Below are 21,588 nucleotides of genomic sequence, written 5' to 3' on the forward strand. Positions count from 1 at the left end.
GCCACGCCCAGGATGCCGTGGTCTTAGACCGCTTTATTGAAACGTTTGACAGCAAACAACAATGATGTACAAATTATTGAAGACCAATTGTCTATTGACAACATCATAAGGGAGATACATGGGCACAGTGTTCGGATCAGTAAAGCTCCTTTTCTTTAATGTATTGCATCTTGTGCAGGCTTTTTAAAAATGTATTTTTTTCAGCCTGGGTAGTAAGAACAGGAAAAGACACAAACCAGACAACCACAAAACACTCATGAGAAAAAACTTCAATGCAGAGATGGCTGCTCTAGTTTTCTCACACATACTAAACCATGCAAATGTTCAAAGGTGATGGGCTTCTTTCACCTTCGCCTGTGGAATAAAAGCACTTTAAATGTAACTGACAAAAGTAAGCTAATTAATTGAAAACGCTTCTAAAAGCATTAATTTTCTTTCATCAAATCTAGCTGTTCACATCCTGAGAACTTCGCAGTTTAAGGCAGAGGGGGTATTTGCCGTGGAAGAACCTCTGAGCTCTGCGGCTAAGATGAAGTGCTGCTTAATTAGAGGTGCCCTGATATAACCTACAGTATACTTACAGTACACTCAAGCACACAAAAGTACCAAAAGCCAATGTGATTGTTTTTATTGGCATTTTGGTCAGTCTATTTTATTTGAAGCATATTCTGGAAAATAGATTTTGTAGATCAAAGTGTTAGTAAGTTGGCATCCTCTCATCCATCTCATATCAAAAAAACAAAAACAAATAAAACCTTTATGATATAAGTGTGCTGGTATGTTTTGTATGGCAGCCCATTATGAATATTTTAACTTATGTTGGGCCACTACCTGTTTCATAACAATATACAATTTACATAATTTGTGCATTGCGCACTCTAGAAAATAGTGTTCAAGACCATCATTTTGGAACATGAGTTGAGCAGATTAAAAAGGCAAAGAGAAATACTTCAGATGGTAGGAAAGAAACACAGTATCTGTGAAGGAATAAAGGGTCAAAGAGTTAAGATTGTTGCTAGAATGGAAGTGAGAGGCTCAGGGCAAAGAGAAAGATGCAAGTCGGCCATTGAGGGCTAGCAGGAAAGGAAGTCAGCGAAGGTCGCTCTCGTCGTCCTGAATGGTTTTCTTGATACGGAGAAGCATGGTGGTGAGCCACTGGTCCAACCGTGAAATGGTGTCAAATTCCTTCACCTAAGGAATAAGCAGTAAATATTACCAAAATGATCCATCTCTCAAATGTTTTAAAGCATAAAATAATTTCTGGTTTGTACTATCTATAAAATAAAAAGCAGAAAACAATATTTGGACATTCTGTGTTTAGGTATTATAAATGAATATTTATCAGTGAAATATGTAGTTGCTCTACAACAAAAGCCTTTATTGCAGTGGCTAAATCATTAAAAAAGCCAACATGTTAAGACCACTGTATGTCTTCGGGAAAGCCCTGACAAAGACCTACAGTGGCGGAAACATGTTTTGTTTGAAAGGTGTTCCCTAATCGTTACATTTTCATATTTAGGCTGCCTGGGTCGGCTGTAAGTAAACCGCTTACTCACCGAGTCAGTATAGGCTTCCACATTCTGTTCTTCATAAGCATCTAGAAGTTTCTGGTGAGATAAAAAAAAAGGAAGTGTTTTGTGTTGTTCTAAACTGCACATCAGAAAGGCAGCCACAAGACAAAAAGGAAAGGGATGTGTGCGCTGCGGTATTAACCGCAAAATGTAAACACTACGCGTTCACAGAGCAGACCTGACGGAGACATGGAGACGTGAGTTTTCTTTTCATAAAGTTACTGTCACGGTGCAGATCACGCTGATTAAACATACGTCTGAACATTAGAAACGGTTGATGACATGCCGTATAAATAACACAACAGCAGCCCACAGGTCTATTTGTATTTATTTTATGAGGAAACGTGTCACTCCACATGAACTATGCTACTTTTTCATAAGGGTGTCTGAACCAAGAGTGGTAAAACTAAAAAAAGGGGGGGTGTTATGTTAAAGGAAAATAGACTTAAAAGTCCTAAATAATAAGAAATATGACAATAATTGTTTATATGGACATGAAAACACACTGTATTAATCTGGTATAATTTCCTATATTTTTGAATATTGCAATAAATATGGCAGAACAAACAAAAAGATATCCCTACGTTTTTTTCCAATATCATGCAGACCTAGTGGGCGAAATAAAACTCGACCAATCAGCACTGCAGGCCCTGCCCTGAAAGTTCCTGGACCTTTGGAAAGTACTACCCCCTGAGCAGAGACTTTTTAGGAGGTAAGTCAATTACCCTGGAACTAAATTTAGACCCTGGTTCCTGCTGTCAAAACGCACAGAGTTCCTCAAAAGGTTCCTACTTCCTGGGGAAAGTTCCTGCTGTCTAAAAGCACCTGTTCTCTTGCTCTCGCTCTCTCTGGTCCCCGCTGCCGCTGTCCCCCGCTTGCGCACTCGCGAAGTGCGGGCAATTGAGCTTCGTCCAATCAGCATTCGAGTCAACGGACTGTTTAATATATTGTCTACCAGCGCAACGGTTGAGGAAACGGAGACCCAGTGTTCCAGAACGGACTTAAGACGTTATAGTTGTCAAGCTGACCTGTTGAAGTTTTGTGTGCATAGAAACGTGAGTCACAGTTGTTCCATACCTTTGATTTATCATAGTGTCTTGCTACTGTTAAGTTTATTGTTTAAGCTAGGTTTATGGCGTTTAGACAGCCCAGCATAGAGTCACGTGATTAGCTCTTAAAGGGGCAGAACCCAATTTACTCACTATGCAGGAAATGTGCATTTTTGTCAGCCAGCCTTGCTAATACCGCATCAGATTGCCATATTGCATTCGTTCATTATGCCTTCGCAATAAATAATCCTGATTTGAACGTCAGTCATCTCTTGTGGAATCTTTTACTGGGTCCCCTGCAGCGGGTCAATCCCCAGTCAACCAGTTTTCAGTGATTTTTACAGTTTCAATTACAAGCATGTGGATTAACGACTGTTCGTCGTCATCAACAGTTTTTGTTGAACACAACAACAGAGACCATAGCAGAGGGAAACAGAAAGCAACATTTATCTCAGGAGTCTGTTGAGTACACTGCTCTCCATCAGCCCCTCAATATCTAAAGGAATATTCAATGTTTATCTTAAACGATACTGGAATAGAAACAACTTAGAACCTACCTTCAACAGCTTGCATTCTCGAGCATCTGAAAAGGCCGGGAACATTTCTTCGTACTTCTGCACAGCAAGCTGGGAAACAAGAGGATGGTTATTAGAACAGAGATTTGCATTACACATGCTGTACATGGACACAAGTTCTGTGTTGCAGCTTACTTTTGCATTCAGCATGTCAACACAGAAGTGACAGAGCGCTGCTTTGAAGAAGTGATCCTTGGCACTGTATTTCAGGAGTGTACTGTCCATTGCATGGGTTCCAACCTAAAATCACAAAGTACAATTCACATTTTATTTGTTGTTGTTTGTGTTTTATTATAACAGCCCCTGAAGTGACTGATGGTACATTGAGATGAAGGACATGAGCATCATCACACCTGTTCATAGATCTCAATTGCTTTTGGATACTGCTCCAGCTGTGCTGCGTACGTTGCTACTTTCAGAAGGCACTTGTTCGCTGAACTGAAAATGAAAATCAAGAACTTTCCCAATCCACGTATTCCCAGAAATCACTAGTCAAACATGACTTAAAAATGTATAAAGATGTACAATGAAAAGTAAACATTAATTTGAAAAACAAGAAAAGAAAAAATACATAAGCTTTAAAGGAGAAGTTTGGTATTTTTAAACCTAGACCCTATTTTTTTACAAATTTGGGTGACGAAATTACTCTTTTGGAATTGGTCCAGTAAATGGCCTCCGCTGTAGCCGTGCTAAGGCCGCAATGGCATCGTATTCAAATGCCTCATCTTCATCGTGGAAATCAGGTAAATATTCAGAATCCTCTCTCCAACTCTAACTCAGGTTTCCACCCTCCTATTCAGGTAACATCTCACCACCCACGAGATTTCAGAGCGAGACTTCTCCTTGAGCGAGACTTCCGTTTCTGGTTACACAAAAAGGATCTTACTCTTTAATAAAAAGGACGATCTTTGTAGGGATAATTTCCGTAATGTTGTCGGACACCTGGAGATAAATCTGAGCATGTGAGTGGCAAAAACAAGCACTTTTAGTGGACGCACTTTGATCGGCGCAATTGCCCCAGGGGATTATCTTGCTGTATCACGTCAATTCCGGAGGCCATCGACTTGACCGATTCCAAGTTTTTATTCCTATGAGTAATTTCAACACCCAATTTTGTAAAAATAGGGTCCAGGTTTAAAATTACCGAACTTGTCCTTTAACAACATTTAAGCCAAAAAGATAGCAAGACAACATTTTGCTAATTCAAAATAGTCACCTGGTGGATTCTTCTCCTTTGTAATAATCTGCTGCCTGTTCATAATGAGCAATGGCCTGTAATGTAAAATGTACAAAAGCAAAATAAGAATTGTTTTAAACACAAGATTATTTGGCAGACACTATGAGAGGCACAAACTTTCCTCACACACAGATATTTCATCTTTGTCTCACCTTGTCGATGTCCACCAGCTCTGTCTCATATATTTCTGCGATGGTGATGTGATGTTTGGCTGCAATGGTGAAGCGCCCCTGATACAAACATAAAAGATGACGGGAGAAGTGAACAGGGGGAGTAACATGTTGTATAAGTTATTTCAGATAAACATAAAAAGACCTTTTCCAAAATTAAAAATTTAGATGTTAAGTTAAGTTCATAGACTCACCATATCCGTGTATATCTCAATGGCTCTATTTAAGCAGTTTATGGCCTCTGTTGAGAAAAATAATTATATTTAGACAGACGACATATCCCACACACTGCAATTATCCAGGGAAATGACTTTAATGAAAAACAAATAAAGAATAAACTTTGGTTACATGATTAACAAAATTAGAAGCAACCAGTTGCGAGACGTGCAAAGTACAAGGGTTCAAAAGAGGGTTATCACTCGGCCTAATTTCATTCTTTATTTACTTGTCTGTGGTCGAAAGCAGTAATTTCTGTAAGCTCCAGTGTACAATGTACGGCAGCTTGTAAAAAGAGCGTTAAAAGTGAGCTTCGGCAGCTATATATATTCCAAGGTCTGTGATGAGTAATTATTACCTTGTGGATCTGCTTTTTTGAAGGCGTTTCCTGCATCTATGAAGTTAGTTGCTGCATCGTGTTTACTCTGCATCTGGAGGTGAAGACGAGCAGCCTGGGAGAATGCATTTCCTGCAGCTGAAAGGACAAAGGTTCATGTTACAGGACTAACAGTCTTTACAGACATAAGGTGCTTTTCGACAGCAGGAACAAGGAAGATGGCATTCATTACACTTGTTTATTCTACCTGTAAAAATCATTCTTACCACACCAATTCTTGGCCATTTTGAACATGTTGGCTGCCCTCACATACATGTCACAGGCCTCTTCCATCTTTGAGGAACCCCTGTGTGAGAGCACATGTGGCTAGTTAAACAAGACTTGTGCAGACTGCTGCTGGGTGATTCAGTAAATATATGGAGTGCCTAAGTGGAGTAATACACCAATAATAAGGGGACATTTTTGACATTTATCAGTTAAAACAACAGCTGAAATAAGTTCCTAAAGTCTTTAATATTATTTAGAGAGAGAGACAACATGAATCCACCATGAGCAGCACTTAGCAACGTTTGCCACAGTGGCAAGGAAAAACTTCCTTTTGGCAGGCAGAAACCTTGTGAGCCAAACTCATGTTGAACAGCCATCTGCCTCGACTGGATGGGCCGATATAATGACACCAAACTCGACATTAGTCGGCCATAGTGTACCAAAACAAAATCCTTATCATGGTATCAATAATCTGAATATTCTGAAATCAATAACTTATCCAGATGGGCATGTGTGTAATTTTAAATAGAAAGTCTTTTTAATAAGCAAGTTTTGGATTGCTATAGCCATGCTTGTTACGTTACCTACTGTTATATTACATAATCTGATGCAACTCACAAATGCACTCTGCAATTGTAAACAAATATGCTGGACATGTGATTTGCCCCTAGCGACTGGATGTCCTTGAGAAATGTTCCAGTAGATGGCGCTATACCAACAACATTAAAGCTAATGTGTTTTTGCATTAGGTGTTTCTCACTTGACGTGTTTGATGGCACGTCTTGATTACTACCAAATCAATACATGGCTTAAAAAGCCACCTTAAATAACACAGTGCCTTAATTTAGCCTCGTTCACAGCTGCATACAGTTATATTTCACACGACTTTTTTTCACAGATGTGATCAGCCGTGATCTGATGGAAGATAACGCTTCATATGCAGCTGAACTGCCGCACATCCACATTTGAATAACAATGACCACAACAATTTAGCAATAGCAACAAAGCAGCTCAGTGTGACAGAAGGGTTTAGGATTTGTTTATGTTCTGCCTGCAGATCTGGAAGTAAGTGGTCACCTAGCCACCTTCCGCGTAGTTGGCCATTAGCTAGCTTGACAAAATTAGCTAAACAGTAGCTAACTGAAATACTCACCCAAACATGGCTCCAAAAAACGACTGCGACGATTTTACTTTTCTTTCAGCCTCAGCCATTAAAGCTGTCGCCTCCTTATCTTTCCCGCTATTGTCCATTTTCGTTTTACAGCACCGATTTGGAGAAGGAACGAGGAAATGCGAAAGTCAACAAACTTGCTAACCAGTGCTAGCAGCGGATGGTTCGGTTTGCCTTGTCACATCACCAGCCTCAAAGTAACCATCACCTCTGTCATGTGACATGGGAGTAGTGGAAACAGTGCTGCTGCGTTTAGGTGCTCGTCGTAAACTCCAATATCCATCTTCCCCAAGCCAAAAATATCTACCACAATTGTTCTTAGCCTACAATACCCTTGAGAATACCCCAATACCTAAAATGGAACAATTGAACAAGACAAAGCTGAGACAATTTTCTGATAATCAATTACACTTTCATAGACTCTAGATGCTGTACTACTGCACTCCAGAACTACTTATCTAATTTGTACTTAATGTTATTGATTTTAATTTTTTTGTATCTATTTTGCTAAGTATCATATTTCTTTTAATGTTCTTAATGTCTGTTTTTAAGCACTTTGAATTGCTCTATGTATGAATGGTGCTCTAATAATAAATTTGCCTTGCCTTACTAGAACACGAGCATGTGTTTTTGGGGTTGTTCATCAGTGGTTCGGAGACCAACTACCAATTATACTCATTAACGATCATGAATACTTAAGATCTTGTCGGATATATTGACATAAAACACATTCTCAGTCATATCTGTATTTCTTCACAAACACATAACAACGTTTCTGACAAAGAATATAATGCATCTAATGATACCTTGATGGCTCATACTAAATATTGACGCTGGACATATACATCATTCTAAAGCTGACATCAATAGTTGAGACCTACAGGTCACCAATTAACCAAACCTTGTATGTTATTGGCCTACAAAAAAAGGTGCAATCTAGAATCTTAAGTAAATTATGTAAAAACAATTGTAAAAGCTGAGCAAAAAGTCTCTATTTCCTCTCAGGATGCCTAAAACTGTAGTGGTAATGTGTATAATCCATGGTTAGATGCCATTACAACAGTTATGCACAAATATATGTCTTTCTGTCAGCAGGTCAAAGAGCATTCATGCACTTGCATGCCAACATTTCACCCACAGGCTGTCCAGGGAATCTGAACATCAACTTTTTGTTCTAAGACTTACTTTTATTGCCTGCAATATAACAGCTGAGCAAAAGTATGACGACAGCAAGGCCTTATCTTGTCTTGTCTTATTCATTATTAAAACTATTGGTTGGAACATGTTTGTTCTGCTTTTCCATGTTGAACTTTTTCAGCCTTATAGAAGATAGAACATATAGGCTACTTTGGCATTAATAGTTAAATACTATTAATAAAACTTTAATTTAAAATATGAAATTATGGTTATTGTTAGTAACTGAAGCCCAGTCTCTTAAAACGTTTCAAGTCCCCTCCTGCCTGAAGAGGAGACTGTCCCTTAACATATAACAGTTAATTCAGGTGCTGATCAGCAAAGTATTCACAAAATATATAACTTTTGTCACCATATTTGACTCTTGAAGATTTGGGACGCATACTCTTGCACACAAAATACTGTCTAAAACGCTCCATGAATGCCTTGAAATTGTCTATAATGTTCCAGATCCGATTTTATTTGGATCAGGTTATATTTTTTACTTTAAGCATTAGTTTCTGACATGGAAACTGCATTCTGTCAGTTCTTGAACGAGTTTAAGCATCATAAGCTTGACAGACACGACAGAAAGTCCTGCCACTATTGAGGTTTGACACAGCACAGATACTAGAAAACTATGCAGCATGCCGACGATATCTGCTCGTTTGGTTATATTGCTCTAACACCTCAGACCTCATCCTCAAAGCTACGGTGAAGAACTTTTGGTTTGTATTGATTTTGGTGACCCCCGTGGACAAAGCCGTGCCTCTTATCGCTTTGCTGATTTTGTCCTGTACATGCTTAAGTGATAGTTTTTAACAAAAAAATCTTATCCTGCTTTCTTTAACAGTCATATTTGTCACTCACTTTACATTTCTGACCAGGAAAATATAAACAAAGGCAGTAGCTAATCACTTTGTCTGACACCTACTCCCAACCAGCTGTTTCAGGCATTAAAAATAAATATATAAAAATAATTAATCTTGTCGCTGATGTATGGTTTGCTTTTGTAGGTCATATAGTAAGTAAGTAAGAGTAATCAGAATCAATTTCAGTCGGTTTCATAACCAGCGAAAAACTCCTCACAGGCGCTTTAAAGGAGAAGCCAATGTCACTGAGTAACAATGTAGAATTATTATCAGTAATTTATATATTTCAAAACTTTATGAACACACTGCCCGATAACTTCTACCTAGAAAAAACAACATGTCAATAAGACGAGGCACTGATTTCAATCAGGCAAAACGGAAGTGTCCTTTTTCCTGTCTGTAGTTGGGTCCTGTACAGCAGCCCGTGCGAGGCTGTCCTGGAGACCCCGCGCTGCCTGCACCTCTATCGTCTCGGGTGAGTTTGTTACAATGTAGCAATTTCTCTATTAATCCGAATAACTGTAATAAAGCTGCAATATTTGTGTACTGCAGTAAAGCCGCAAACTGCACAGCTACCGCAATCGAAGCGCCACACTGCTGCACGACCTGGCAAACATAGTCATTTTCCACCGAATTCCCAAGCATACCCCCCTCATCCAAGAGTATTCCAACATTAACTCATATTTTGCTTGCAAGTAGGGATAGATAGCTCGCTACGCAATTGCGTTTACACTTCTAAGCAGGCAATACTGCTCTGTCCTGGTTGAATAGAGCCGCCGCTGCACTGTATGAGTGTTAAAAGTGTGTCACTCGGTGGTTTGTTTTGAATGTCAAAGGCTAAAGCTAGCTGTACGTCTGAATATTGTTGATAGCTGGTTGGCTTAGCAGGTTAGCTAGCTAGGCTAACGAAATTCAACCCAGATACATAAAAATGCTGGAAGCAGAGTTAAAACGAGGTTTCGAAATCTAACGATTTATTTAATTAGAGTCGTAAGTCTCTCTTTTATAAGTTAAATACAATATGTAATTAAAAATCGACATAATATTAAACCATAGATCTCTGAAAACACCAGCTAGCTTGTAGCAAGCCGCTTGCAGTGTTTCCATTCATATCCTGCGCACTGGCTCTGCTCCGACCGAGTAATGGCTACTATCCGCTGCCTTTTTAGAGCGGCAACTGGGGATACGTCCCCCTCACAACCGCTCATATATGTCTGCGTGGGAATTTTGGGGACTTTTCGTCTTTGTGTTTCTGAAAGTGCTATGTACCGTTCGTGAGACTTGTGGTAAAATCAGCACAGCGGCACTGCAAATATTTCCAGGCTGCGTGAAAACCGCGCTTTTTCGATTTGTTGTCTATTTTCAGCCGCTGTACCTCTGTGTATAACAAACAACTCCTGCTTGATTTATTGACGAGTTTGTATCATCAGTGGGTTTTCTTGTTTTAGTAGTGAATATATGAAAACGCGACATATTACTACTGATAATGATGGGTTTATCTGCTGAAATATAAACTTTATTTTCTTTAGTAAAGAAACAGTACTTGTAGATGTTGAAGTTAAACAACCATTTATGATGTACCCTGTGCTTGTTTTAGTCTCACAGGAAGCTCCAGAGATGCTTGATCGTGATAAGTGATGTAATGTTTTAAATCATACTCTCAATTTAAACCTGGAAAGCACGGGGATTGTTAGAAAATAACAACTCACTCTTGACATTTATTTTTTTGAAACAAATTTTATGTATAATAACCGAATAATTACACATTTCTATATTTGGTATGTGGCAGAAATTGTAAGAGAACAATAGCAAACGATTAAATCATCCCAGTTTAAAGCTAATTTAAGTATTCATGGTGCAATGTACCATACACTACTCAAGAGTAACAAAGCAGCTCGGTAAAAAGTTGTTGTAAACAAATCTTTTTCTTCTGTGAATTGTTGAGAAGTTTGAACTAACACACTTAAAATATTATATTAAGTTTTTGTATCTCTGTCTGGCAAAGTGTATTGCAGCATCAACACAGCATTAGAAAGAAGTTTATGTCCTGTAAGAATGTATTTCAGCTTAGACGGCTATGCTGAAAAAGTGAGATAATTACATGGGGCAAAGATTTGCTGAGAGAATCCTTTAAATGTAATTTAAGATTTACGACTCTGAAACTGTTGTTAATTATGTATAAGCAAATGAAATGACTTCATTATTTGAAATAGGTATTGCTGTTTTACAGTTGTTTACAGTGATTTAATCCTGTCAAAAAACTATAAATCAGCATTCAAACATCACTGTACAACCAACCAAAAGCCTGAATATGGAGCTAAAATATCACACATCGGGGTGTTGAAAAAATAATATACATGTAACTTTGAACACATAATTGAAAATGCTCATTTGGGGAAAGTTTTGATAATTAAATAAATCATCAATGGACTTTTTCATCCTTAACAGTTGTCATGGATGATGAAGACGGCAGGTGCCTTCTAGATGTAATTTGGTAAGTCCTTATTGACATTGTACGTTTTATTTTTAGCAAACTGCAAATTGTCTGTTTTGTCTTGTCTGTCTACTTTTGTGAATCACATTGTTTTCTCCTGCAGTGACCCAGAAGCTCTCAATGACTTTCTTCATGGATCTGAGACCCATGTGAGTAAAAAAAATAAAAAAAGACGACACATTCCTTAGGCTTATGATTTATAGTTTGAATCGTGTGATGGGGAGTCTTACTTTTGGATATTTTAGTTGGTGCCTGCATGACACTGTATTTAAGTCACTTTCAGATTGCACATTGATGCACTCTGAAACCCACATGCCTCACTGCTTTCATTTATTTTATTTTTTTTCACTGCTTCCTCTGCTTAGTGGTTGTCTTTTTGATAGCACTATTTATGTTTTCAGTCTGCCTTTCCTTTTAAATAAGAAATGCTTATACTAACTCTTCCCAACTCTTATGATTTTGCTCCTCTGTCTGTTCTTTGGACTGTGCTCTGTCCCTTTCTTGCCCTCCTCCTCTGTTTGATGGTCCTTATGTTTCTCTATCCTGGTGACTTTTTCCTGCCTGTGTGGGTGCCTTTGGTTTCTGTCTGTCCTATCCTGGGTGGGTGTGTCTGTAGTTGGACACTGACGACCTTTTGGATGGTTCGAGTGACCCCTCCAGCTCGTTCTTCTCTACCACTGGGGTGAGTAAAATCCCCCATCCTCTTCCCTCTGTTTTCTATCCATCTATGTAGCATGCACCTCCAAATACCCTCCTGTTCCACTAACAGATCTACACTCTACAAGCTTTGATTTTCTGCAATGTGACACAAGGTTTTTGTGGGGTTTTCATGTTTGTATTTCTGTGTTTACTCAGTTACATTCCTTGCTATCACATCTAGTCATCAGAAATCATCTATCACTTGGTTTCACTTCTCTCCTCTTTACTTTCCTCCTTCCCTTTAAGGGCCATGTTCCAGAGGTCCAGCCTGCAGTCCAGCTGTCGGCCAATGAGCCGGCAGGCCTGCCCAGAGTCAGTGTTGACCTGGACTTCCTGGAAGATGATGACATCTTGGGAGGATCCCCAGGTGGTGAAGGTGGGAGCAATGGCATTGGGACAAATCACGAGCCATGTGACATCCTGCAGCAGAGCTTGGCTGAAGCGAACATCACAGAGCAAAGCTTACAGGAGGCAGAGGCTGAGCTGGACCTGGGCTCCTTTGGAATTCCAGGCCTTACACAGGTGGTTCAGACACTGCCTGATGCCAGCCTCTCTGGGGCTGGGGGCACCACTGTTGGTGTAGGCATAGGTGTTGGTGTTGGGGGAGCAGCAACCATTTTCCCTGGGTCAGCCCAAAGCACCACCGCTACTCCTCCCAATGCCACATCCGAAATGCTGGGGTCAGTGCTGGCTCAGCAGGGCCTTCAGCTCCAACCCCAGGTGATGAACAAGGCCATTAGTGTTCAGCCTTTTATGCAGCCTGTGGGCCTTGGAAATGTGACGCTTCAACCAATTTCGAGTCTTCAAGCTCTTCCTAATGGGAGTCAGTCTGGACATTTGGGTATTGGACAGATTCAGGTTGTGGGTCAACCTACAGTCATGACTATCAATCAGTCTGGGCAGCCAATCCTGGCTAAAGCCATGGGTGGGTACCAGCTGCACCAATCTGGGCCAGAGGTATCAGGTGCTGGTTCTCAGGCAGGACTTGGAGGCTCAGGGGGTGGACTTCTGATCCAAGGCAACAAAGCCACTTTGGGATCTCCAGCTTTAAATGGACCAGCTGTTTGTGTCAGCAGCACAAACAGCAGCAGTGGTGGTACAATGACTGCTGCTGGGCTTGTGGGCTTTGGCAGCACCTCTCTTAGTTCAGGAATTGGACCCCAGACGCAAACTCAAGGCCAAATCATGCAGAACGTGATCATCCAGCGCACACCAACACCCATTCAGCCTAAACCCCCTCAGGGGGGAGCCATCCAACCTAAACTCTTCAAACAGCAACAACAGCAGCAGCAGCCTCAACAAACACCACAGCCCTTGCAGAATGATGCCCACAAGGCTCTAGGGCTGCAGCAAATTCCAGTTACTACTGCTCAGAATGTAGCCTTCCTTACTGGAAAGCCAGGCTCAAACGTTGTCCTGAGTACTCAAGGCACAACACAAGGCCCTCAGTTTCAACAAACCCTATTCAAACAACAAGCAGCACAACCATCTGGCAAGCCCCTCAGTGTACACTTGTTAAACCAATCAGGCAGCATCGTTATTCCCTCTCAGACAGTTCTGCAAGGTCAGAACCACCAATTTCTCCTGCCACAGCTACAAGCTGGTGGACAGATCCTGACCCAACACCCGGGGGGCCACATAATAACTAGTCAGGGGCCTGGCGGACAGCTCATTGCAAACCAGATTTTAACTGCAAACCAGAACATTAACCTGAGTCAGGTGTTAACTTCACAGGGCCACCCTGGGGCTGCTCACATCCTCTCTGGGCCCATTCAGCTCCAGCCTGGCCAGATGGGCACACCCACCCTCTTTCAGATGCCTGTCTCATTGGCCCAGAGTCAAAGTCAGACACAGACGCATACTGTCTCAGGTCATGCCCAGACAGTCATACAGGGCATGCCAATCCAGAACTCCTTGACAATGCTTAGTCAGGTGGAAGGGCTAAGCCCTGCAGTCAGCCTTCAACCAGCCCTGCAACCCCAGCCAGGTGGAGTCCCCAGCAGCAGCAGCACAGGAGCAGCAACCATGGCTCAAGGCCAACCTGGAGAGTGTGTTACTGTGCTGGGTAGCTCCACAGACCAGGCTGCTCATCCCACTCAGCAGCACGTACCGCAGTCCTCTGTCCTTGCCATGCAACCATCTTCCGTGTCCACGGCTACAACAATTCCCTCCTCTTCTCCGTCCATGTCTGTGTCCACCTCTTCCTCTGTTACAGCAGTGGGGCTGGTCCCCCATCAGGCTCAGCACAGTCCAGGGAGATTACTCTTCACCAACCAGGGCTCTAGTATGATCCTAAGTCAGGAGTCTCTGCAGATGTTCCTGCAACAGGTTAGTGTCCCACTCTTTGCCTTCGCTGTGTACAGTTAACATTGTCTTAAAAAAATAAATAACATGCACGGAGTGATATCTCGATCTGACCTCTTTGGTTTACTATCTTACTCCCCCTTCCCTCCAATCCCCTTCCTCCTTCCCTCCTTGGTCCTGAAATGGTAAATATACTCCTATCAGGAGCCGCTCCACCAAACAGAGAATGAGTCAACCCCCTCTGTGGGCGTACCAGCATCTGTAATCGTCAGCAGCAACAACATCACTGCTCCGGCCCCCACTGTCCATGACAGCCAATTAACTGACTCTTGGGTGGGTCAGAGCCACAGCCCTTCCCCTGGCCCCTCCCACATGACAGCAGTGGTAAAGCAGGTAGAATTCCCCCTTATGTCAAGTCCCACCCACTTGCTGCTGCTGCCGCCACAATGTTAGGGTATCTTTCCTCTCCCCATGACTGCTCTGTTCTTCTCTTCTGTATTAGTCATTGCTTCCATCGCTCTCACAGTCGCTATGCAATTCCTACGCTGAAAAATTACTCATGCGCTTGCAGCTTCTGTTTGTTTCTTACATTGCTCTGTTGTATGTACAGGCATAATCATTCCAGTTGTCCATATGTGTTGTGTGCCACTGTGCTATTTTTATATTTAGCTGTATGCACCTTCAGTAGAATGTGGACTATCAATCAAGTGCCCATTATTTTATTTTTTTTAACTTGAGATCATTTCTGACTAATTCGGTATGTTCATTCTACTGTATGTATTTTGTAAGAACACAAAAAAACATTCTCATGCTTGATATAACAGCTACCAAGGTGCCAAATGCAACTTGTTCACCTCTTTACTAACACTCTGCTTAATCAAATTCAATCAACTCACCTTGCTCAATCAAATTCAATCAACTCACCTTCATCTGCTGCATTACTGACCAATCAATCAATCCACACCCCTCTACCCAGCACCTCTCATTTAGACGGACGAATTTAGTGCCACTACCCCTTGTAACCCCTTGTCTGACCGGTGTAATGATCCCCAAACGATAATTACATGCTCCCCTGACCCTAGTCCCTGAAATCTTCGGATCACCTTCTACTTCACCATCACGGGCCCGCAGATCTTGACTTCTTGCTTTCGTGAACTGTTTTTCTTTTTGGCTAGCCAAATGATCATTGCTCCCTTTTTGTGTCTAATCTTCTTCAAACGCTAGAAAAAAAATCAGCAGGCTTCTACTACTTTTAATTCAGCAACTAGATTGTAAAGTCTAACACTTTTGCTTTTGTACTGTTTGGTGTTTTTTACCCATGTTTTTATAATTTTTTATCAGGGTTCGGCGATAATTCAATAAGCATTTTGAACTTAAGTAGAATTGATTTAGTATAGTAATATGCTATAATTATACTGCTGTGCAAATTCACTTTTTTAAGAGAAATGTGGTTTAACCTTGAAAGATGCAAAGTGTAACATTCGAACGCTCACACAGAATTAAACAAAATACTTTATTAATTAATCTCAAAAATGTACTTTAGTTAGGATTCTGACAAAGTCTTATCGCCCAGCCCTTTTTTGTATCTAGCGTCAAATTCCTGACCAGGTTCTACAATATTTAGTAGATCGCGTGCATGCAGAACCTTCAGTGTGTGTGATTTTTGTGCTTGATGTCCTGTTTTTTCTGCTTTAAAATATTGGCTGCATTCTTGAATCAAATAAGCATATCAGTATTTTGTGGTTCCACTTCCTCAGGTACCCTCCAGTGGACATAAGCAGCCCCTGAAGATCCAGGGCATGTCCCCTTCACCAGCCTTGACCACTCACACCACGGCGCCCCCAGTCGCAGTCAGCCCCCAGCCCTCCCTGTCTCCTCTCACTCTGAGCCAGCAGATCCAGTCACCACATCATCAACAGCAGTCTCATCCTCAGCCTCAGCCACAGACTCAAACTCCCTCTCGCTCATGCACACCCTCATCTCACCCTCCGCTCTTTATTGTACATAACCAAATTGCAGAGTCCTCCCAACCAGCCCCACAAGGCCAGCCACAGCAGACGCAGCAGGCACACATTCAAGTTAAGCTTCAGCCTCAGCCACGGCCAGCGTCTCAGCCTGCCCCTTATCAACAAGAAATGCCTCCTATGGCACAGTCACCGAAACCTCTTCCTGCACCACCTGCACAGCTCCAGTTTACTGCTCCTCCTGTCAGCACTTCTGCCACTGCTGTCGTCAAAACCCAGGTTCCCATCCAGGGCCTGACAGCAGAGCAGCAGCACCACCTGCAATTAGTAGGAGCACAAATTCAGACCCTGTCAGGCATTACCCAGCCCTCACCTCAGCAAAAACAGCTGCTGGATAAACTGCACCAGGTATTGTCCCAGTTAACCACAAACATGTAATACATGTGATGCATGTATGATTGTGAATGTTATTTCCACAATTCAAATGCATTTATAATATCAAAAAGGGGCAATTTCTTGTATAAACATTGTCATTATTTGTTCTTAGGTCCAGCAGAACATCCTGCTGCAGGCCAAGCAGTCTACACAGCCTCAACCTCAGCCTCAAGCCACCAGTCAGTTCGGCTCCCAGCAAGATGTGCCTGTTGATAAAGTGGTGCTTGCATCATCTTCTAGCACTGGAACACCTGCTCAGCTTCTGTCGGTGCTGCAGCCCACGTCAGTGCTCGTCAAAACTCCTGCTACAGGTTAGTTACAGTTTACCACAAATGATGCGAAACGGCAGGACCCTGAGCAAACTTTGAAGTATTTCTTTTTGTTTGTTTTTAGCATCAAGTGACTTACAGGTATTCTCAGGAGCCCAAGGGCCAGCTGGATCAATGGTGAATCAGACTGTCACTCCTGCCAGCCTTACCCAGCCTGCACAGGTAAGTAACATCATGAATCCCATTGAGTTTTGGTAATTGTGTGTATTTCAATTATTTCTTTTTCCAACCAATCAGAATTTTAGAGTGATTTTGTTCTTTTAAAATGTTCCTTTCACGTTTTTTCTAAGTGTCTAACCTCTGTTTTTTTCTCCTCAAAGGTTCAGCCAAAGCCAGGGGTGATCAGCTCAGTTGGAGGGATGAGTCTGGGGAAAGGTGGGATACAGATACAGGTGTTAGGAACTAGTCTGACTCAGATGCCTGCACCACAGCCCCAAGCTCCAGTACAAACTCAGGTATAGTGTAAACCTAGTGTTAGTAAGGTCCTAAAAACGGCCTCTACTGTTTAAGCTTGAACTAAAGGTTTAATCATTGTTTTCTGTTTGTTTTCATCACAGACAACAACAATGAAGATGCCTTTCAGTGCAGAGCCAAGTAAAGAAGCCAGGTATGTGCTGCATGCACTTTAATGGCTTATTTCAACTGTCTCATAATGCCGTTTTTAAGTATTTATTTTTACACACCTCACTACAGGATGCTCGAACAGCTGAGGAAACAGCAGGGCTCAGTGCTTCACCCAAACTATAGTGCTCCTTTCAACTCTTTTGAGGACACACTGCACAGACTGCTGCCTTACCATGTCTACCAGGGAACTGCCAACTCTTCTCAAGACTATCAAAAAGGTAGCAATCTCCATAGCTTCTAGTGCAGAGGCCAACAGTTGAGTGCCACTTCCCCAAGTTTCACAATTTTTATGAACATCTGACTTCTCTTGTTCACAGTGGATGATGAATTTGAGAAGGTTTCCAGCCATCTACTGAAAAGGACCCAGGCCATGCTGGATAAATATCGCCACCTGCTCTTTTCAGAGTCAAAAGTAAGTTTCTATACCTGCTTATAACCACGAACCCTCCTGTCTTCTCTGTCCTGAATTGATTTTGAATTTGTGGGATTTGATGTTTGAACCTGAGCAGAGACTGGGCCCCTCGGCAGAGATGGTGATGATTGACCGGATGTTCATTCAGGAGGAAAAGCTGGCATTGAGTCAAGACAGAGTTTTGGCCCGGGAGAGACCAGGTACCCAACCAGTCTGTTGCCATACATGATCTTGTGGTTGTCTTGATCTAAATTTGGTGTATGCTAATGAAATTATCCTGTTTGTTTATTTCATTGCAGAGGAGTTTGTGGCAAACGTGCGTATGTTGGAGGGAGTATTCTCATCCCAACAGAAATCATCTTCTGCTGAGCCCACGTCTGCGAGTGGAGGTTCAGCAGCTGCTGTTCCTGCTCCAGCCCCTGCAGCTCCTGCCCAAGCCGCTCCTCCAAACATGGCTCTAAATCCTCCTACTGCACCCACCCCAGCTCCTGCTCCAGCTTCAACTCCTACTCCTACTCCTACTCCCACTCCTGCTCCAGCTCCCACCACAGCTCCTTCTGCTGCCCCTTCAGCCACCCCTTTCCCTCCCACCAAACTAGTAATAAAGCAGGGTGGAGGCGGAGCCTCTGTGTCCTGGTCAAGCAGCTGTCCCCCTCCTCCAGCTTCAGCAGGTAGGCTGGCTGAGCCCACCCGCCAGAGCTCCCCCTTAAGTCGTGCTCCAGCAGCACCATCCTCTCTCTGCTCTTCGTCTCAAGAAGCTGATGATGACGATGCTCTTCCGCAGAGAACCAGCAAACCGCCTATGAAAACTTACGAGGCTCGCAGGAGAATTGGTTTGAAGCTGAAGATCAAGCAGGATCAAACGGGGTTCAGTAAGGTGGTCCACAACACTGCCTTAGACCCAGTGCACACACCTCAACCTCAGCAAAGCAGCCAGTCCACATCCCAGACTCAGCCTCAGTTTGAAGATCCTGTGACACACCCAAAGTCCCACCCTTTAGTAACTCCTAATACAGTTATCAGAACTCAGTCCCCAGTATGCACCGCTCCTTCCGCCTCATCGGTTACCATAACAACCACTCAGTGTAACCCTTCACTGAGAGGTAATGTTCCCCACAATGCAGCCCCATCTTCATCCTCCACTTCCTCCACACAAATGAATGGGACGTTGGATCATCACGACGCGAGGGGAGTCAAACACAATTCTGCCTCTACTGCCACTCCCTCCCAGACGACCTGTCGTCTCCCCCTTCGAAAGACATACCGGGAAAACATTAGTCCCAGAGTTAGGCCTGGTGTCCCAGGAGGAGGAGATGAGAGTTTGGCATACCCCAGACCTACACCATCACCCCCCAGGCATGAGGCCTCTTCTCCTTCCTCAGAGAGGACAGTGATAGCCAGTGTGAAGGTGGAGAAAAGAAACAGGGAGGCCTCACACATTCACACAGACTCAAGCCACGAAACAGGCCGCTTAGGGAGTGCAATGCAGGGGCTGGAGGAAATGGACGAGGTGTTTAACCGTGGTATCAAAACTGCACAACACCATCATCTCCCACAGCTCCTCGACAGGGAGGGGGCAAAGGAGAGAGGGGAGGAGCACACAGACCAAGAGACAGATGTAAGTAAATATAAGAGGGTGAGTGGAAAAAATAGACATAGGGCAGGTGGTACATTCAGAATGGACCAGCATGCCCCTGGGCCTCCCTCTCCCGAGTCCTCCTTCACACGAGACTCTTTGCTTCCTGCCAAACGCTGTAAGTCAGACTCCCCTGACATGGATAATGCCAGCTTCTCCAGTGGAAGCCCTACGGAAGACCCTCTAAATGAGCACCTGCAGTGCGCCATTGACAGCATCCTAAACCTCCAGCAGGAACCCTCTGCCCGTGGGCACCACATTAAAGGGGGCAACAGCAGGCCCCACCAACACCAAAGCCAGCGCCCAGGGGGCTCGGCAGCCTCATCCCACAGACCCTCAGTTCCACCCTCCTCTTCTTCCTCGTCCTCCTCCTTGGCCCAGCACCCTCAGGTCGGTGGCCGTGGCCACAATGGCAACCTGGTGCCCCAGACTCAAAGCAGATAACAGCCCCTCAACCTATGGCCGAACTGACAAGAGGAACTAGAGACAGACTTGGAGGCAGGGGATGGGGGCACTGTGAAAACAGTATCACTGTACAACTCTGCCAAGCTGTGTTGGCTTTGTTTGTTTATTTGAATTGTCCTGACATTTCATTGTCATTTACAACTTGAGGTAGACCTGTAGTGAAAATAGTGAGAGTGTGGTCAAAGGTAAAACTGTCTTTGTGAATTGCAGACTTGAAGATGCCTCACATTTTCTATGTGTTCTCACAGCCAAGCTCAAGTGACGAGATGAAATTGTCAGAGGTGTTTGTTCCATTTCCTTCTCCTTTTTTTCACTTTTAATCTTTTCTTTTTCTCTTTCACTATTCATACATTCCTATCATGTGTGCCCTAGTCTTTATCAGCAGCGGTTAATCTCCTGGTTTTAAAGGTGAGCCAGTGATAATTAGGCAGCTCAATTAAACAGTTCAGAAGTCAACAACTTTCTCTGACTTGGATACCTGCAAGAGAAAAACAGGGTTCATACTGCAAAACATCACTACACATAGTGTCTTCCTTTTAACAACTAAATTCCCTTTTCATAAAGATAATGCTGCCCTACAAGAACAAACACAACATGCTAAATGTTACAATCCATCTCTAATAAAGTGGATTTCATCAGATGTGAAATTAACCTCCCTGCTCACAAGGGAGCTGCTCTTGGTCTGCCGTCGGCGAAGTGAATTAGTCCAGAAATCCATGAAACCTGCAATTCATAACGTGCATTTCAAAGTGAAATATTTTGAGATGTTTTCTTCTGGGTACTGTCAAGATGTATTGATAAGTTGTTAGGAAGATTCTGTTCTGGTTCTAATGAAATCACATTGTTTTTGTTTTTAGACTATCTCTCCACACACCTGCCCTCTTGTTGCGCATCATGCCAGGTTAGGACTATATGCATTTTAGTCAGCAGGGGGCAGGCCAGTTTTACCAGTTGAATTTCTCTGTTCTCAGTCTGCTTCATCTTTCTGCAACTGTATCCCTGCCTCCCATGTGTGTTTTGTATCTCTTATAAAGGCCTGGTGGACAATTCAAACACAAACGCAGCACAAGCATTGAAATGGAAAAAAAGGAACAATAATAATGTACAAAAAGACTGTAAGAGAATTTGAAGTATAGTATTACAGATTAATTTTGTATTGTATTTATTGTGTATAATGACACTTTTTAAAAAGAAATGTACATTTAGTAAAACTGTAAATTAAACCTTGCTTCTTTTATGAAACATTGCAGGTCCTTTAGTCATTTGTCCAGCAGTTTAGACTGCGATTCCCAATCGTCAGGGTGCATTCCTTTGCATGACTAATGATGACTGAGGAGTACTGTATGAGAGTTAGGAGGCGATGGTGGTAATGGTGGTGGCCATGGGGTGTGTTCTCTATCCGACAGCCAGCAGGTGGTGCATGGAAGTGGAAAAGCAGATCGTTTGTGTGTTTCGTTGCCTGGAAGGTTCAGAGGGGTTGGGAGGGGCAAAAGAGGTTGGACTGATGAGTGGAAAAACTGTCACAGCGGTAAATGAAAGATGTGTTACAGTAGTTTGAGTAGAAAAAACAAAACAATGAAAGTCATGG

At 42.7% G+C, this 21,588-nt stretch overlaps 2 protein-coding genes across 3 annotated transcripts; one reads left to right on the forward strand and one right to left on the reverse strand.

Moving 5' to 3' along the window:
* On the reverse strand, positions 1-6,772 carry napab (N-ethylmaleimide-sensitive factor attachment protein, alpha b). Its single transcript, XM_069668358.1, has 11 exons — positions 6,576-6,772; positions 5,422-5,501; positions 5,177-5,293; positions 4,797-4,843; positions 4,585-4,662; positions 4,412-4,467; positions 3,549-3,633; positions 3,331-3,435; positions 3,178-3,246; positions 1,557-1,607; positions 1-1,191 (listed from the first exon to the last, which is right to left on the reverse strand). The coding sequence occupies exons 1-11, from the start codon at positions 6,671-6,673 to the stop codon at positions 1,090-1,092; spliced, it is 888 nt and encodes a 295-aa protein (XP_069524459.1). The 5' UTR covers positions 6,674-6,772; the 3' UTR covers positions 1-1,089.
* Positions 6,773-9,101: 2,329 nt separating this feature from the next.
* On the forward strand, positions 9,102-21,242 carry bicra (BRD4 interacting chromatin remodeling complex associated protein). Of its 2 annotated transcripts, XM_069668791.1 has the most exons (15): positions 9,102-9,113; positions 11,087-11,132; positions 11,236-11,281; positions 11,749-11,814; positions 12,078-14,159; positions 14,340-14,528; positions 15,893-16,507; positions 16,647-16,845; positions 16,928-17,025; positions 17,184-17,318; positions 17,421-17,470; positions 17,557-17,705; positions 17,805-17,899; positions 17,997-18,099; positions 18,199-21,242. In XM_069668791.1, exons 2-15 carry the CDS (start codon positions 11,092-11,094, stop codon positions 19,977-19,979), a joined length of 5,649 nt encoding a protein of 1,882 aa, XP_069524892.1. In that variant the 5' UTR covers positions 9,102-9,113; positions 11,087-11,091; the 3' UTR covers positions 19,980-21,242. The 2 variants fall into 2 exon arrangements, with proteins under 2 accessions (XP_069524892.1, XP_069524893.1); XM_069668792.1 differs by lacking the exons at positions 9,102-9,113; positions 11,087-11,132; positions 11,236-11,281; positions 11,749-11,814; positions 14,340-14,528 and having other exon boundaries at positions 12,452-14,159; positions 17,994-18,099.
* The last annotated feature ends 346 nt before the right edge of the window (positions 21,243-21,588 follow it).

Source organism: Semicossyphus pulcher, unplaced genomic scaffold (assembly GCF_022749685.1).
Source record: "Semicossyphus pulcher isolate SPU_LCO1_2020_fin unplaced genomic scaffold, fSemPul1.0.p SCAF_19, whole genome shotgun sequence".
In the NCBI taxonomy this organism is placed as follows: domain Eukaryota; kingdom Metazoa; phylum Chordata; class Actinopteri; order Labriformes; family Labridae; genus Semicossyphus; species Semicossyphus pulcher.

Coding starts and splice junctions, on each gene's coding strand:
- napab (XM_069668358.1), bottom strand. CDS start 6,673: ATGGACAATAGCGGGAAAGATAAGGAGGCGACAGCTTTAATGGCTGAG. Junction 3,634..4,411: donor AAAGGAGAAGAATCCACCAG/GTGACTATTTTG, acceptor TTTCATTTTCAG/TTCAGCGAACAAGTGCCTTC. Junction 1,608..3,177: donor GAGAATGCAAGCTGTTGAAG/GTAGGTTCTAAG, acceptor TTATCTCACCAG/AAACTTCTAGATGCTTATGA.
- bicra (XM_069668791.1), top strand. CDS start 11,092: ATGGATGATGAAGACGGCAGGTGCCTTCTAGATGTAATTTG. Junction 17,706..17,804: donor TTCTCAAGACTATCAAAAAG/GTAGCAATCTCC, acceptor TCTTGTTCACAG/TGGATGATGAATTTGAGAAG. Junction 17,900..17,996: donor TGCTCTTTTCAGAGTCAAAA/GTAAGTTTCTAT, acceptor GAACCTGAGCAG/AGACTGGGCCCCTCGGCAGA.